Source organism: Rhinolophus sinicus, linkage group LG17 (assembly GCF_036562045.2).
Source record: "Rhinolophus sinicus isolate RSC01 linkage group LG17, ASM3656204v1, whole genome shotgun sequence".
NCBI classification, from domain to species: Eukaryota; Metazoa; Chordata; class Mammalia; order Chiroptera; family Rhinolophidae; genus Rhinolophus; species Rhinolophus sinicus.
Window position 1 is genome coordinate 25,356,801 of NC_133766.1, and position 16,927 is coordinate 25,373,727.

Consider the following 16,927-nt stretch of genomic DNA (forward strand, 5'->3'; position numbering starts at 1 on the left):
GCTCTTGGATACTGCATTTAAGTTCTTTGAACCTTAGTTTTCCATGTGTAAAATTGGGATAATATATGTTGTATAGTGTTGTGAGAATCAGAGCTCTCTGTAGCGCTTGACACATACTAGGCATTCAATTTAAATTGAGCTATTTTTAGATGCCCAAACACTTATTCTTAAGTATGAACAATGGTTTTAATGTGTGTTCCAGAGAGTCTTGCAGATCCCCTTAAGGGGAAGGGATGAAGAAGTTGGCATAATGATATTGAGTCCATTGTTATCACTTTGGCCAGAGCTGCCTCCCAGTTCAAGGATGTCTTAGATACCAGGAGCAAACCCAAAGTGTGAATGACACCTCTGGGAACTCAAATTTCCATTGCCTGCACTTTCTTTTGGAATAGTGAGGAGAAGATAGGGCTTGCCTCAGGAGAAGAATAATTTTCAGGGCTGAATAATTTTCTTCCCTTCTGTGCTATTTTCAGCTCATACAGCATAGTCCATTCACTAGCTAGAATAGTAATAACAATTATAGGGCACTTACAATTTGTTAGGCCTTGTGCTAAGCATTTTATGTGTATTATTCCTTTAATCTACTAAAAATCTAAACGGTGATGATTTTAGTATCATCATTGTGTAATTGTGAAAATGATGGCTGTGACCTTTATACAGCTTATGAATGTTGGAGAGCCTAGACTATTTACCACTGTTACCTACCCTACTACCTTTAGAAATCTTTCAATCTCTGCTTTTGAATCTAGGCTACTTATGATGCGATATTCACCTTCCACACAGTTGGTGGAGAAGAAGCAGATGTTTTGGGTCTCCAGAGAGTTCTCTTGGGTGAAATCACGGGAACGGGTTTGGGGCTCTGACTCTCCAGTCAAGCATGAGTTGTCCACCTGGCATGGGAAGCAGGATGGGTCATAAAGTGAGCAGGGGAAAAAAAAGATTCATTTGTAAAGATGACACATCTTTATCTGCCACCAACATCTTCATTATTTACATGCAGAGAGAAGCATAAATTTGCACACCAGCACCTTATTGTCTCTAATTTCAAATTTGCACTTGTAACTTCTCAAGGTTCTGAATAAAATCATACTTTCCTTCACTGAGCCAAGGTTACCACAGTACCCTAAAGGCCATGCTTGGCTGTCTCACCTTACATCCTTGTGTAGAGAAGAGCCGGATGTCAGCAGGGATTCGGTCTCCACCCTTCACTTCTACCAGGTCTCCCACTACCACATTTTGTAGATTGATCTGCATCTTCTCTCCTCCATGATTACCAGAGGTGCTGTGGGAAGACAGTGTAAGGTCATTTCCAAAGCTTTCTGTTCCCCCATCCTGTTCCTGGCCTATAACCTCCTGTTTCTGGTTTCCTTCCTTCTGACTCCCCTTTCTTACACTATCACTCATTACATCATTCTTTATTATTATTATTAAGTGTATTGGGGTAATATTGGTTAACAACATTATATAATTTTCAGGTGTACAAGATTATAATTCTTGAAGGGCTTTTTGGTAGATTGCAAATTCTTACCATTGCTGTCTGCAGGGCCCTTTGCAATGTGACTTTAATGCTTCTCCCACACTATGAAATGGTTTCTACTTCTCCATCCCTACACTTAAGCTTGGCTATAGTTTGCATTGACCCATGGGACATTAGCAATTATAATGCAATCAGAGGCTTAAAAAATGCTTGCACGTTGGAGCTTGCCCTGTTGCTGCCGGGAGCCCTTCTGTCACCATACTGAACAAGCCCAAGCTAGCCTCCTGGAGGAAGAGAGATCATAAGGACAAAAGTCCCAGATGTCCCAATAATCTCAGCTGAGACCCCAGACATGTGAATGAGGTCATCTTAGACCACCCAGAATCAGCTAAGTTCAGCTCAGATCAGAAGAACAGCCCAGCCATAGAATTTTGAGAAATAGTATGTTCGTTGTTTTTAACTATTAAGTTTTGGGGTTGTTTGTGAGGCAGCTAAAGCAACTGGTAGTCTCCAAATTCCTAGTTCATTCTACCTGAATGCTTACCTGAGGAAGGAAGGAAGTTATGTTCACACCAAAAGGAGATGATGATCTTGGGCCACAGTGTTAGGACACAATTGTGTTGTTGGAAATTTTGGAACCTGTTTCTTTTCAAGTTTCCAACCCTGTACCTAGGAACCTTTTTCTACTGTCATATTATTTCCAGGTAGTTAAAAACAAAAAACAAACAAAGCAAAAATCTTTTTACCTGAAAATAATCTAAACTCTTAGAAAAGTTGCAAGAGTAAAATAGTACCGAGAATACCAGTAAAATCTTTGCCCAGATTCACCTATCAACATTTTATGCCATTTGCTTTGTCATTTGTTCTTTGTCTTTACATATGTGTGTATGTAAATACATTTTTTTCCTGAACCATTTGAGGTTAAGTTATGCATGTCATGATCTTTTATTCTACATATTTCAGTGTGCATTTCCCAAGAGTTAGGGTATTAAATAGTTATCAATTTTAGTAAATTTAACATTGACACAATATTTTAATCTACTGTCTGTATTCCAGTTTTATCAATTGACCCAATATATCTTTTACAGTATTTTTTTTTTCTCCTCCAACACAGTAATCAGTCTAGGGCCAGGTATGCCATTTAGTTGTCATGTCTATTTAATCTTCCTTTAATCTGGAATATTTCCACAGTGGTACTTTGTCTTTTAGGTCATTAACATTTGAAGAATCCAGCCTCCCCAACCTCCTTTGCCTTTTTTGAAAAAATAGAATGTTCTCGTTTGGGGTTTCATATTATGCTCATTAGATTCAAATTGTGCATTCTAGAGCAGACCACTTCATAGGTGATGTTGTGTCTTTCTCAGGGTCCTTTTAAAGCCAGATACAGTAAAACCTAAGCAAACCTCTCATAACCAGCCTCCCTGGGCTCACTCATTGCACAATATAATATTCCAGGGAACTTAATAATTATGGCCACACAGGATCCTCTCATACCAATCCTAGCTGAGGAACCATATTCTTAAAAGACTCCATGATCCTGGAATTCTTGGCCTCCTGATAATAGGAGAAGCAGCCCGTAATGGTGACCACGACAGCTAATACAATGCCCAGGTACAGCCGGGGGTAGGGGAAGAAAGGGCTTATCAGTAGGTCCTTTTCTTCCTCTTCATCCTCGGAAAATTGTGAAGGGAATCGCCGTTTCTCCAGTTGCAAGGAACCATAAGACTCAGTTGGAGAATTCAGGGGCTGAGAAGAATCTGAAATAGGGCTGGCTTACTTGGCTTCCTGAACTATGGTGAGAAGCCAGCAAAATCCAAGGTCCATGAAGGCCTATATCCTCCCCCCGGAAGGCTATTCATGGGGTGGGAGGTGGGTAGTGTGGGAGATGGGGTGAAAGGAGATGAAGAGATTAAAATTCTGGGAAAAAGAAAGGGACTGCAAAGTGTTATGATGATCAGTTGGGAAGATAAAAGAGAGCAAGTTTCTGTGGCAAACCATGCATGTCGGGAAACTGAATCAGTAGCTTTCCAGAGAAAAAACTAGGGAAACCAGGAAGAACTGAGGGCTCCCTTAGAAAGTCTTGGGAGTACGAGGTATTTGGGCCAGAGGGCTTCAGGAGTGCTAGGCTGCTGAGCACAAGAGTGTCAGGGGCTAAACAGAGACCGGGCTGGACCGCAGTAGTTGAGCAGACTCACTTTAGCTTTGGTAGATTCCTCATTGAAATACATCTGGATGCTATAGGTCACAAAGCAGAGAATGGCACCAGTCCACAGGAGGAGAGAGAAGCCACTGAATAGTTGTTTACAGAATTTGACCCATTCTGGAATGGTGTGGGGTGGGGTAATTGTATTGGGTCCATCTCTAGTCAGGATTTCCTGGGCCTCTTCAGGACTAAGGCCCTGTGTGGAGAAGAAATAAGGATGCGTAGAAAATCATGAAAAAGAAACAGTTATAGCAAAGAGGAATCCCACTTCAAAACTCAGATCTGCCATTATAGCCCAAGATGAGTCTAGAGACCAAAGAAGTTCTCTGAAAGTCAGACTGGAAGTTCTTCCTAAACAAGTGGAATTTAAAAATTTACATTATAGAAGGGATATCATTTAGGATGCTAATATAGAATGGGTTTTTTAGTTTATGGACTGATTTACAAACCTTGTTGAATACCCATCTTGGGTCTCGGTACTCCGGTAGGACACCAAACTGAGTAAGAATGGTCCCTCCCCTTATGGAGCTCCAACTCGAGTGGGGACAATTCATAATATAGAAATAATGTGCAAGGCTAATGTAATTATGGGATGTGATACAGACTGTTGATAACATATGGACTATGTACACTTGGACTCTCTAGCTTAGAAAAGGTGTGGAAGAAACCCAGCTAAATACATGAATACATAGATTTTTACTTTAGGCTTGTGTGCTTTTTTCTCTGAATGAAAATAATACTAGAACCTACTAGAGGACTTTAAAAGAAGTTCTCCTTAATCCCCAACAGCCACTCCCCAACCTTCCTCTGAAAAACATACAATTTTAATAAAAATAAGAAAAACCTCCTATGCTCTTCCCTGGTTACCAGATGATACCCTTCCAATGAAGAAATTCTACGGGTGGCCAGTTGATTCAGTTGGTTAGAGCACAGGGCTCATAACACCAAGGTCGCCGGTTCGATTCCCACATGGGCCAGTGAGCTGCACCCTCTACAACTAGATTGAAAACAACGACTTGACTTGGAGCTGTTGGTTCCTGGAAACACACACTGTTCCCCAATATTCCCCAATAAAGATTAAAAAAAAAGAATTAAAAAAAAGAAGAAATTCTAGAGCTAAGACAAGCTTACATTTTGAGGGCTTGTATTTAAGGTTTTTATTTGTGGTCATTGTATTAGTGGTTGCAGTAGTACCATGTTTCCCTGAAAATAAGACCTAGCCAGACCATCAGCTCTAATGCATCCTTTGGAGCAAAAATTAATATCAGACCTGGTCTTATATTATATTATGTTAGATAAGACCGGGTCTTATATTATAGTAAAATAAGACCAGGTCTTATATTAATTTTTGCTCCAAAAGATGCATTAGAACTGATGGTCCGGCTAGCTCTTATTTTTGGGGAAACAGGGTAGTAATAGTAATAGCAATAATATGTGATTTTACTCTTAACCCAATGGTCCTCAATGTGGTCTGGCAAGTCATGGGGTCCCAAGACTCTTTCAGGGGGTCCACAAGTTCATACAATTTTCATAATAATACTAAATTATAGTTTGCCTTTTCCACTCTTATTCTCTTGAGGGTACAGTGGAATTTTCCAAAGACTACATGACACATCATACCGCAATAGATTTAATACTGAAAATATATGAGAATCCAGCTGTCTTCTACTAAAAAGCAAGACATTAAAGAGGTTTGCAAAAATGTTAAATGCCATTAAAGTTTTTATTTTGAAAAACAAATTATTTGTCATAAAAATATTATTTATACTACTGTATGATGGGCTTACTCTTCTTTTAAGATGAATTAGGAAATGTTTTTTTAATTTCTCAATTTTAATTTCTAATATTGTAATTATAGATGATGTAACTCACATAAGTAAAACTCTTTGGAATCCTTGATAGTTAATTATTGTAAAAGAGTCCTAGGGACAAAGGTGTGAGAAGCGCTGCCCTAAACTATTCTTATTCTCTTACCTAATTCTGAGCTTTCTTTGGGATAGTTCCCATCATCTTCTTTTTCTAAGTGTGTGGCCTGTGAAACTTGACTGGGCAGAGGTTAAGGGTAAGAACACTGGTTAGGGGCTTTTGTCCTGGTAGCCTCAAAGTTAGGACGGGGACCCTCTCTCTGCCTCCCTCAGGGAGTTCCTTCACTCACCTTTGCCAGGTCCACACAATACTTGGTGCTCAGCTGTTCCAAAGTTAATTTGTGATCGTTCTGAGGGGACAGCAGAGTCCTTGAAGGAGAGGTGGTGATCCTGATCATTTCTAGGGGAGGGGGAGAAACACTTGGGGGAAGAGGGATGGCTCTGGCCTGTGGGTAAGATGTTAAAAGGCTGAGGGTTAAGGAGTGTTTTCAGAGGGCAATATGTCAGCATCCATTTTGGTGTACTCACCATGACCACTTCCTTCTTAAGGTCCTCCATATCTATCTTCTTTTTTTCCTTCTTCATCTTTCTTTTACCCCTTTTTGGTCCCCTTCTAGACCTTGGGCTTGGATTCCACTCATGTGGAGTCACCATTCCCTTTTTCTCCCTAAGTCCCATAACTGTCCCTGGATATAGCTGACCTAAGCTCAACCAGTGGGAAGAAAGCAGAGTGAGGGGGAATAAAGGAGCAGAAAGGAGGGAGGGGAAGAGCAGGTGGCCGAGGGAGTGAAGAGGGGAGGGGAGGGGGCAATGAGAAGAATAAAGTGGTGGGGAGCAAAAGAGGGGGCAGAGAGAAAGTGGAAGGAATGGCGGAGTCAGACAGTGACGATTTGAAGGGAAAGGGGAGTGAGGGAAGAAAGGACTGAGGGAGACAACTGAGAGAGGAGTGCAGAGGCCAGAGGGAGAAGTGAGAGAAAGAGAGTGAGGGGAGAAAAGGGTGAAGCAGGAAGAGGTGGGAAGAGGAAGTGTCAGGAACAGGGAGGGAGGGGTGAGAAGGGCTTGGGGCTGGAGAGAGTTACCAGAAGGCCAAAGGGTGAGGAGATGGAGTTGAGGAAATGAAGGTGAGGGCCCGGGGAGCAAGAGATGGAGGATAACTATGTGCCTAAGTGATGAAGATGCCACAGGGTGCTGAGCAAGTGGGAGTGAAGGGGCCAGCTGGGCTTCAGGGTAGGCTGGAAGGCTTCAGCCCCAGGACCTGTGGTTCACTGCGGCAACACCCAGGTCTGCCATCACAAAGGCCTCATGAAAGTTCTAACCAAGAACCTGGAAGTCTCAGTCTCTGGGTGTGAGGATGATATGAGCCAGTTCTACCACAAAGAGAATTTCAGTCTGAGGGTAAAACTAGAACAAAGTTCCAGCTTGGTACTTAGAGGTACCTTAGATAGCTGACTTACATAAATACATACATACATACATACATACATACATACATACATACATACATAAAGCAGGTACTCTGTGTGTGAGCATGCTTTTACTGAGGCCAACATTGATTTTGAGCTTTAGTTTTAGGAGATCAGATAGCGGAATACATCAGATCTTGGACTTATGAATCAATCCTGAGTCTGAATCCTGGCTCCTCTGCTTACCAGCTGTTTGGCTTTGGGCAAGTTACTTAATCTCTCTGTGCCTCTTTCCTCATCTGTAGAGGGGGACACCATCTACCCTTCAAGATGTCAAGAGCAAGGATTAAAGCGAGGTGCTCTATGTAAAGTACAATGTCTGACATATGAGGTGTGGCAATCAAGTCCGCGAACTTGCCACTGTGAGCTTACGTTGCCAGCACTGTACAAACAGCTTGGTAAGGTTTCATAACCTTTGTATATCAGTGTCTCAAAGCTGTGTTCATGTCGATATGTGATGGTGTCTCGCTGAGTGACGTTCATTATTGTTGTTGCGTGTTTTTGTGTGCCATCGTGAGAATGTCTGAGCTTGAATTAGAGCAATAAACAAACATTAAATTTCTTGTTAAACTTGGCAAGCGTGGAAGTGAAATCAGGGACATGTTATTCCAAGTTTATGGGGATAATACCATGAAGAAAATGGCAGTGTACAAATGGATTAAACGTTTTTCTGAGGGGAGAGAATGTGTCACTGATGAAGAGAGGTCAGGGTGGCCAGTAATAAGCAGAATTGGTGAAAACATTGCAAAGCTTCGTCGAATTTTGCGTCAGAATTGTCGGCTGACTGTGAGAAGTATAGTAGACCAAGTAAACACCGATAAAGAAACAGGAAAATCTTTTTTTTTTAGTTTCAGGTGTACAAAGCAACATAATAGTTAGACATTTAAACCCCGTATAAAGTGATAACCCACCCCCCAAGCTACTACCCCTCTGACATCTTATACAGCTGTTACAATACCATTGACTCTCTTCCCTATGTTGTGCTCCACATCCCGTGACTATATATACCTATATATTTAGTTATAGTTTTCAATACTTTTTCCCCTTCTTCCGCCTCCCCACCCCACTCCAGTTTAAGCCATTGTTTCTCAGGTGTAGGACAAAGCTCCCTGGCCCATGCTGGTATTATGAGCCTTGCGCTCCCCCCACCCCATCCCCAGCTGAGGCAGTCGGTGGCCACTCAGCGGTCGGCCGCTCACAGCAGCTCTCGCCGGCTGCCCTCTGCTCATGATGGCAGCCGGCCATTCTCGCTGGCTGCCAGCCACTCCTGGCAGCACATGGTAGCCCACAGCAGCCCACGGCAGCAAACAGCAGTCTGGGACAGCCCACTGCAGCTCATGCTGCCCTCCGGCTGCTCATGGCAGCCCAGCTCCAGGGAGAGCTGTTGTTCACAATCTTAGCTGTAGAGGGCACAACTTACAGGCCCATGTTGGAATCCAATCAGCAACCTCAGCGTTAGGAGCCAGGCGCTCCAACCACCTGAGCCACTGACATTCAATATTATTCAACTTCAGCTTCAGGTGTATAGCGCATTGGACACAGTTTATGAAGTGGTCCCCCTGATAAGTCCAGAGACCAGCTGGCACTTTACATGATCATTACAACATCATTGATTATATTCCCCATACTGTATTAACTGCCAATTTGTATTTCTTAATACCTTCACCTTTTTCACCCTGCCCCCAACTTCATTCCCATGTATCACCCTGATAGATCTAGTACCTATCTGGCACCATATCTAGTTATTACAATATAATTGACTGTATTCCTTACGCTATACCCTACATCCCCATGACTATTGTGTAACAACCAATTTGTACTTCTTAATCCCTTCCCCTTTCACCATCCTTAACCCCCCTCCCATCTTAAAGAAATCCCTCTAAGATTCCTTGTAAAACTGGTTTGGTGGTGATGAACTCCTTCAGTTTTTTTCTTGTCTGGGAAGCTCCTTATCTGTCCTTCAATTCTAAATGATAGCTTTGCTGGGTAGAGTAATCTTGGTTGTATGTCATTGCTTTTCATCACTTGAAATATTTCCTACTACTCCCTTCTTGCCTGCAAAGTTTCTGTTGAGAAATCAGCTGCCAGTCTTATGGGATCTCCCTTATAGGTAACTAACTGCTTTTCTCTTGCTGCTTTTAAGATTCTCTCTTTGTCTTTAACCTTTGGCATTTCAATTATGATGTGTCTTGGTGTTGGCCTCTTTGGGCTTATCTTGTTTGGGACTCTCTGTGCTTCCTGGGCTTGTATGTCTATTTCCTTCATCATATTAGGGAAGTTTTCTATCATTATTTCTTCAAATAGGTTTTCAATACCTTGCACGTTCTCTTGTCCTTCTGGTACCCCTATAAAGTGCATGTTGGTACACTTGATATTGTCCCAGAGGCCCCTTAAACTCTCCTCAATCTTTTGAATTCTTTTTTTCTTTTTGCTGTTCTGATTGGGTGTTTTCTGCTACCTTATCTTCTGCATTACTGGTTGGATCCTCTGCTTGATTTAATCTACTGTTGATTCCTGGTAATATAGTCTTCATTTCCATTATTGTATCCTTTATTTCTGACTGGTTCTTTTCCATGGTTTTCATCTTCATTTTTATGCTTCCTATCTCTCTGTTGAACTTTTCCCTGAGATCATTGAACATTCTTATAACCAGTGTTTGGAACTCTGAGTCTGATAGATTGCTTATCTCCATTTCACTTAGTTCTTTGCCGAGGCGAGATGCTGCTTGTTTGGGGTTTGTGAACCTTTGAAAGATTTAGGGAAAATCTGCAGTATGAGTCAAGGCAGGACATTTGTGTGGAAAAGCCACTGGATGCAGCTTGGGTGGGCCTGCGAGTTGGGGTGGAGTGGGCAGGTCTCAGAGAATCTTCAGGGTGAGTGAACGGTGTTAGCTAAGTTGATGACATCTCAGATGCTGGAAATATTGAAAGGAAGACATTTTGATGACACTTAGGGCACCAAGGGTCATATGACAGCTCTGATGGCCATTCCAGAAAAAAAGTTCCAAAATTGCTTTGAAGGGTGGACTAGGCACTGGCATCGGTGCATAGCTTCCCAAGGGGAGTACTTGGAAGGTGATCATAGTGATATTCCGCAACGAGGTATGTAGCCCTGTTTCTAGGATGCATTCGTGAACTTGTCAGACCTCATATATAGTATGTGCTCAATAAATAGCTTGAATTAAATATTATTAGTTTTATTTGTGGCTTAATGTGCAGCTCTTTTCAGTGAGAGTAAAATATGCTTTTGGATGTGATAACCCTGTATTTTTCTCATCTTAATATGATATATTTATCTCTTCCATTCACTTCTTTAGCATCTAAGTGAGTGGCTCGACTGTATTAATTTCATGCATTTTTTACATGTAAGTTATACTCTCCCTCCTTCCAAAAAGGATCTAAAGCAGCTATATATTTCTATCGTTTATACATTTATTTTCAGTTATGCATGTCATATATATTTTCCCTTTCTATTGTTATATATTTAATTGTGCTTTGGTTTGGCATGCAGTTTAAAAATATGACTGTATCAGACAACATCCATCTTGGTGCTAGTGCACTCCTCCGTCAATATTCAGAAATAGAAATGTTGCCTTTCCAACAGGGAAAAATGATAGTCTGTTTCTTTAATAGATTGGATTTTTCTTCTCTACTAAAAATGTACAAAATAAAAAATGAAAGTTTCACTTTTCCTCCCTCCAAACATAGATTCCCCAAACATAGTAACTGACATGACTTCCAGTCTTTTTTTTATGTTTATACAAATAGATACCCAAAGAGACATATTCTAAATTTTTATAGAAACATTCAAGTCTCCATTCTTTTATCAGTCTGTAATGTCTGGGAAGCTGTCTTTTTAGTTGCTGTTAGGCATTCCATATTCTGTATTGACCATAGTTTATTCAATCATTCCCACAACTGATGGATTTATAGAATATTTTCCACTTATTTTTTGACCGTTAAAAGCATTACTGCAGTGCCATCCTTACCTAGAGCTAACTTTAGGCCCTTGAGATTCAATTTCTGTAGAATCAATTCCTGTTGCTGAATCATAGGATACTATCATTTAAAATCTTGAAAGATTCTACCAAATTTCTTTTCAAAAGGGCTCTTCTCATCTACTATATCCCAGTGATAAGATACAAGGATTCCACTCCCCACACCTTTGATTACATTGGATGATATTGACCTTTTACATTTTTACCATTATAATTGGTGAATTTTGGTATGGTATAGTTTTAATTTGCATTTCTTTATTGTCTGGGTAAGCATTTTTTCTATTTATTGGCTTTTTAGAGTCCATTTTTCTTTTTTGTGAATTATTGTTCTTATCACTTGTCCAGTTTTCCATTGTTTTCTTTTGCTTACTGATTTGTAGGAACCCCTTGTCATACACATTACAAATATTTTCTCCCAGTTGTTGTTTTAATGTAGACCATAAAATCCTTAAGAGCAAGGTTAGAATTAAAGTTAAAATTGCCAAGATCATCTATGTATCATCTATGTATTCAGACGAGCCTTGCACATATGAGGTCTGCCAAGCAACTTTATTCATACATAATCTATTGAAATTTTTTTTGGAATTCCCATAGATCTTGGCTCAAAAATCTACCTCTTCAGAGAGGCTTTCTCTGATTGACAAATCCAAAAGAGCCCCTCTCATACACAGCCCTCAATCCATCACTTCACTTGTGGTCTTCACTGTACTTTACACCCTCTGAAATTATCCTGCCCATTTATCTGTTGACTTGTTAATTGTCTCTATGACCCTGGGGACCTTTTCTAGCTTACTTATGGCTGTGTACCCAGTCCCTAGAATACTGCCTGGCACAGAGTGCTTGGTCTACAAATCGTTCCTAAATATATGTTGAATGAATGATGAATTTTCAGGTTTTATCTTAATGTTATAAGCTTTTGATAATTGTCACTTGGGTCTGCTATGTTTTAAAATCTGTTAGGGTAAATATGCTAGTATCACAGTTATCTACCCATTTGCTTCATAATTACTTATTAAAAACTCCGATATTCTTGTCCAATCACTCTTGCAGCTGAATGTCACAACCAGTATGTCATGTTCTATAAAAAATATAGTGAGGATTTTAATTAATATTGGACTAACTCTTTAAATTTTTTTCAATTACAGTTGACATTCAATATTATATTATTTTCAGGTGTACAGCATAGTGGTTAGACATTTATATAAATTACAAAGTGATTCCCCCCAATAAGTCTTGCACTTACCTGACACCCTACATAGTTATTACAATATTATTGACTATTCTCTAATACTGTACTTATTCCCTGTACTTTACATCTCCATGACTATTTCGTAACTACCAATTTGTACTTCTTAAGCCTTTCACCTTTTCACCCAGCCTCCCTATCTCCCACCCATCTGGCAACCATCAGTCTCTATATCTTTGAGTTTGTTTTTGTTTTGTCTGTTCATTTATTTTGATTTTAGATTCCACATATAAGTGAAATCATATGGTATTTGTCTTTCTCTGTCTGACTTATTTCACTCAGCCTAATACCTTCTAGTTCCATCCATGCTGTAACAAATGGTAAAATTTCATTCTTTTTTTAACAGCCGAGTATGTATGTACCACCTCTTCTTTATCCATTTGTCTTTTGATTGGAGCATTTAATCCATTTACATTTAAAGCAATTATTGATAGGTATGTAGTTATTGCCATTTTATTAATTGTTTTCTGATTACTTTTGTATTTACTCTCTGTTCCTTCCTTATTCTCTTGCTGTCTTGTATGTTGATGACTTTCTGTAGTGTCGTATTTGGATTCCTTTCTCTTTATTTCTTGTGTATCTCTTGTAGATTTTTGGTTTGTGGTTACCACGTGCTTCATATATACCAAGTCATGTTTATAGCAGTCTATTTTAAGATGATGGTTGCTTAAATTCAAATGCATTCTAAAAATACCTACCATTTGTACTCACCCCCTCCACATTTATGTTTTTGTCATTATTTTTACTTCTTTTCCGTGTGTGTGTTTGTGTGTATCCCTTAATTTACTGTTGTAATTACACATGATCTTCCTACTTTTGCCTTTTAACCTTTGTTCCAGCTTTAATGTTGGTTGATCCATTGTTTTTATTATGTGTTTGCCTTTGCCAGTGAGAATGTTTTTCTTTGTGATATTTTCTTATTCATATTTTTAATTTTTGTTATTATTAGTGAAGTACCTTTAACATTTCTTGTAATATTAGTTTGGTGGTCATAAACTCCTTCAGCTTTTCTTTTCTGGGAAACTCTTTATCTCTCCTTCGATTTTAAATGATAGCCTTGCTGGGTATAGTCATCTTGGTTATAGGTCTTCACTTTTCATCACTTTGAATATTTCGTGCCAATCCCTTCTGACCTGCAAAGTTTCTGTTGAGAAATCAGCTGTCTTATGGTATATCCCTTATAGGCAACTAACTGCTTTTCTCTTGCTGCTTTTAAGATTCTCTCTTTGTCTTTAAGCTTTGGCATTTTAATTATGATGTGTCTTTGTGTGGGCCTGTTTGGGTTCATCTTGTTTGGGACTCTCTGTGTTTCCTGGACTTGTATGTTTATGTCCTTCACCAGGTTAGGGAGGTTTTCTGTCATTATGTCTTCAAATAGGTTTTCAATTCCTCACTCTCTCTTCTCTGTCTGATGCAAATGTTATTATGCTTGATGTTGTCCCAGAGGCCCCTTCAACTATCCTCATTTTTTTTGGTATTCTTTTTCTTTTTGCTGTTCCTATTGGGTGTTTACCACCACCTTGTCTTCCAAATTGGTGATTCAATCCTTTGCTTCACCAAATGTATCCTTCATTTCAGTTATTGTATTCTTCCTTTCTCACTGGTTCTTTTCTATGTTTTCTATCTCTTTGTTGAAGTTCTCACTGAAATAATCTATTCTTCCCTTAAGTTCTTTGAGCATCCTTATAACCAGTGTTTCGAACTCTGCATCTGGTAGATTGCTTGCCCCCATTTTGTTTAGTTATTTTCCTGGAGTTTTGTCCTGTTCTTTCATTTGGGACTTGTTTCTTTGTCTCCCCATTTTGGCTACCTCCCTGTGTTTGTTTCTATGTATTAGGTAGATCTGCTATGTCTCCCAGTCTTAGCAGAGTGGTCTTATGTCGTAGGTGTCCTGTGGGGCCCAATGGCATAGTCTCCCTGTTCATCTGAGCTGGGTGCTCCAGGTGTGTCCCTTGTTTGGGTTATGTGTGCATTCCTGTTGTAGTTGAGCCTTGATTACTGTTGGTACATCAGTGGGTGGTATTGACCCTCAGGAGAACTGGCAGTGACTACAGTGGAGGAGCTGTTGTGCAGGGGCTGACTGCCTGTATCAGCCCAGCGCCACCTGGTAAGAGCTACAAAGTGATCTGTGGTTGGTAGCTGTCTGTGCTGGGCTTGGAGGTACCAGGGAGTGGTTATGCTATGAACTGAGGCCAGCTGCCCCTAGTGCCAAGCTTGGGGCCACTTAGCAAGAGGTACAGGGTATGCCAAGGCCAGCCACTCCTTGTTTGGGGCTTGTGGACCTTTGAGAGATTTTAGGAATATCTACAGTGTGGGCCCAGCCTGGCTATAGCCTCTGAAAGAGGTTCAGGCTGGGGGTGTGAACTGGGTGGGAGTGGGTCTCAGAGAATCACCAGGATGGGGTGAAAGCAGTGTTAGCCAGATTAATGAAGACTCAGATTTGGTGTCTGCCTGTGCTTGTCGGGGGGGGGGGGGGCGAGCGAGGGCAGGGGGAAGCTCAACAAAAGAACAATGTTGCTACTGGCATCAGGAGAGAGTTGTCCCTCCATCTCTCACTCTGAAGCCAGACAATTCAGTCCCTCCTCATATATGCCTGGTGCTTTTTGAGCTGCTATTCCTTCTCTGAAGCTTAGGGCAAGAATCCGTATTCTAGCCCTTTTAGAGGATGTCTGGGTCTACAGCAGCCCTCCATCTCACCAAACAAATTGAAATGGCTCTTTATAATAACTTATTTTTATCTTTACTACACTCTTCTTCCCAAACACCAGTTGAATTTAGCTCTCCATATACTCGTGTTTTTCTTACTCTTATTACGCTTTTAAATTTTCTTTAATAAATACTATGTGTCACATATGCTAAATCTGGAGTGTAATTTGTTTTGGTTCTGTTGTAAGTAGAAGGTCTTCATACTGTATTTTCTATCTCACTAATATTTAGGGATTCATATAGATTTTTTAAAAATTGATAATCTTCATCACATTATTCTGAGATAAGAAAATAAAAAATTGATGTCTTGTACTCTGTAAGTCTGAACTCTTTGCTTCTAGAATTTTGTTGTTGTTCTTGCTGCCATTGCTTTGCTTTCGTTGACTTCCTTGGATTTTTTTAGGTATATAATCATGTCATTTACCAAAAAAAATATGTTTTTTGTTTTCTAGTTTGCTTTTTTATTTAGACCATTTAAATACAAACATCTTATTCAGGATTTCAAATGTGGTTCTCTTTTGTTATAGTTGTTATTGTTATTAGTTTTCTAGATTTAGCTTATCCCTTCCTCTCTTCTCTGAACATGATTACATTTTCCTATATGAATTTCCCTCTAACATTTAAATTAGGAATAGACGTTGAATTTTACTGATGATTATTTAATCATTTTTGTAGTGAATGCTAGTCATCAATTTTCTGTATAATGTACTATTCTTGCATTCCACTGTTTGGTGGTAGTCAAGTTATTATACATACTTTTTAATTAAATTCTATCAAAATCACATTTGTCTCATAAAATAGGCAGGGCAATATGAAATTATTGTCTATATTCTAATACAGTTAAAATACTATAAGGATCTTCTTTGAGGAATTTGGAAAAAATTCTCCACTGAAGTCACTAGAGCCAAGGATGTTTTTGAAAGACTCATTTTTTATTAAATATCTTCCTTTGGTATTGATCTAATTATTGCCCTATTTTTTTTCTGTATTCTTAGCATTATGAATATTTAGCTTGTCATCTGTCTCTGATGAATCATCACATTTACTATTCAGTGAATAAAAGGGAAATGCCATAGAAGCATTTCTGCCTGGGCCAGAGGTTGGCCTGAACTAACATTACATCTAGTAGTAAGATTCTCTGAACTTTGCACTAAAATCCTCTAGCAGATTGATGAATGTCTTTGTATCTTTTTTTTAACTCCCTACTGCATCTTTAAGATAATGTCCTTTCCCTTTCTCTGGTTCTAATCACAGAGTCTATCTAGCTCCCACTGCTCAAAGGTTCATTGCACAATTCCTGCCTCCCTTTGCAGCCTCCCCAGTTTACTGAACCATAGGGCTGATCAGGCCTCCCTCCATGCCCACAGGTTTCCTGTCCCTGCAGCTCCAGATGAGGGTGGCATTGTGGTTAAGATGGCTGACCCTAGAGCCAGACTGGTCAAGATTTGAATCCTGATCTGGATGCTTACCACTCCTGAAACTTTGAATCCATAATTTAATCTTTCTGAGCCTTAGTTTTGTCATCTGTAAATTAAAGATAACAATAGTCTCCGTCTTATTGGATTATGAGGATTTTGAGGATTATTTCAGTCATATCACCAAGTGAGGAAGCCAGGCCTGTGGAAAACATGTTCCTGGCAGAGGGACTATCAAGACAAAAGGCCCTGAGATAGGATTAAATGAGACTGTCCAAATAAAAGTTTGGCATAGTTATGGCACAAAGTGAGCTGCCATTAATGCTCTCATAACTACTGCTATAATCACCATCACACTGCTGTTAGAGTTGTAACAAAGGCGCTAAGAACTGACTTCTGACTGCAACTCCAAGATCATGGCATAGGGTTGTAAGTGTTTGTGTCTTCCTCTCTTCCATTTCTATGCATCACTGGAGGAATGCACACCACACATCCATCCCTCCTTCTCCAGCACACAAAGGTCCCTCCCTCCTGCCTATCACACTCTGTCCATGA

General features: G+C 39.9%; 1 protein-coding gene across 5 annotated transcripts in view; it reads right to left on the reverse strand.

The window, feature by feature from the left end:
• The window catches only part of LOC141569359 (sodium/potassium-transporting ATPase subunit alpha-4-like), a 30,589-nt gene extending 25,609 nt beyond the window's left edge, over positions 1-4,980 (reverse strand). For 4 of the 5 annotated variants that reach the window (XM_074322264.1, XM_074322263.1, XM_074322265.1 and 1 more), the window contains exons 1-2: positions 1,150-2,962; positions 773-890 (exon numbers count right to left, since the gene is read on the reverse strand). In XM_074322264.1, the coding sequence (XP_074178365.1) occupies positions 773-890; positions 1,150-1,461 (430 nt within the window). In that variant the 5' untranslated portion in view covers positions 1,462-2,962. Of the gene's footprint in view, positions 1-772; positions 891-1,149; positions 2,963-3,672 lie in introns of those variants that run through there. The other variant, XM_074322267.1, reaches the window with a different exon arrangement.
• Between the last annotated feature and the right edge of the window lie 11,947 nt (positions 4,981-16,927).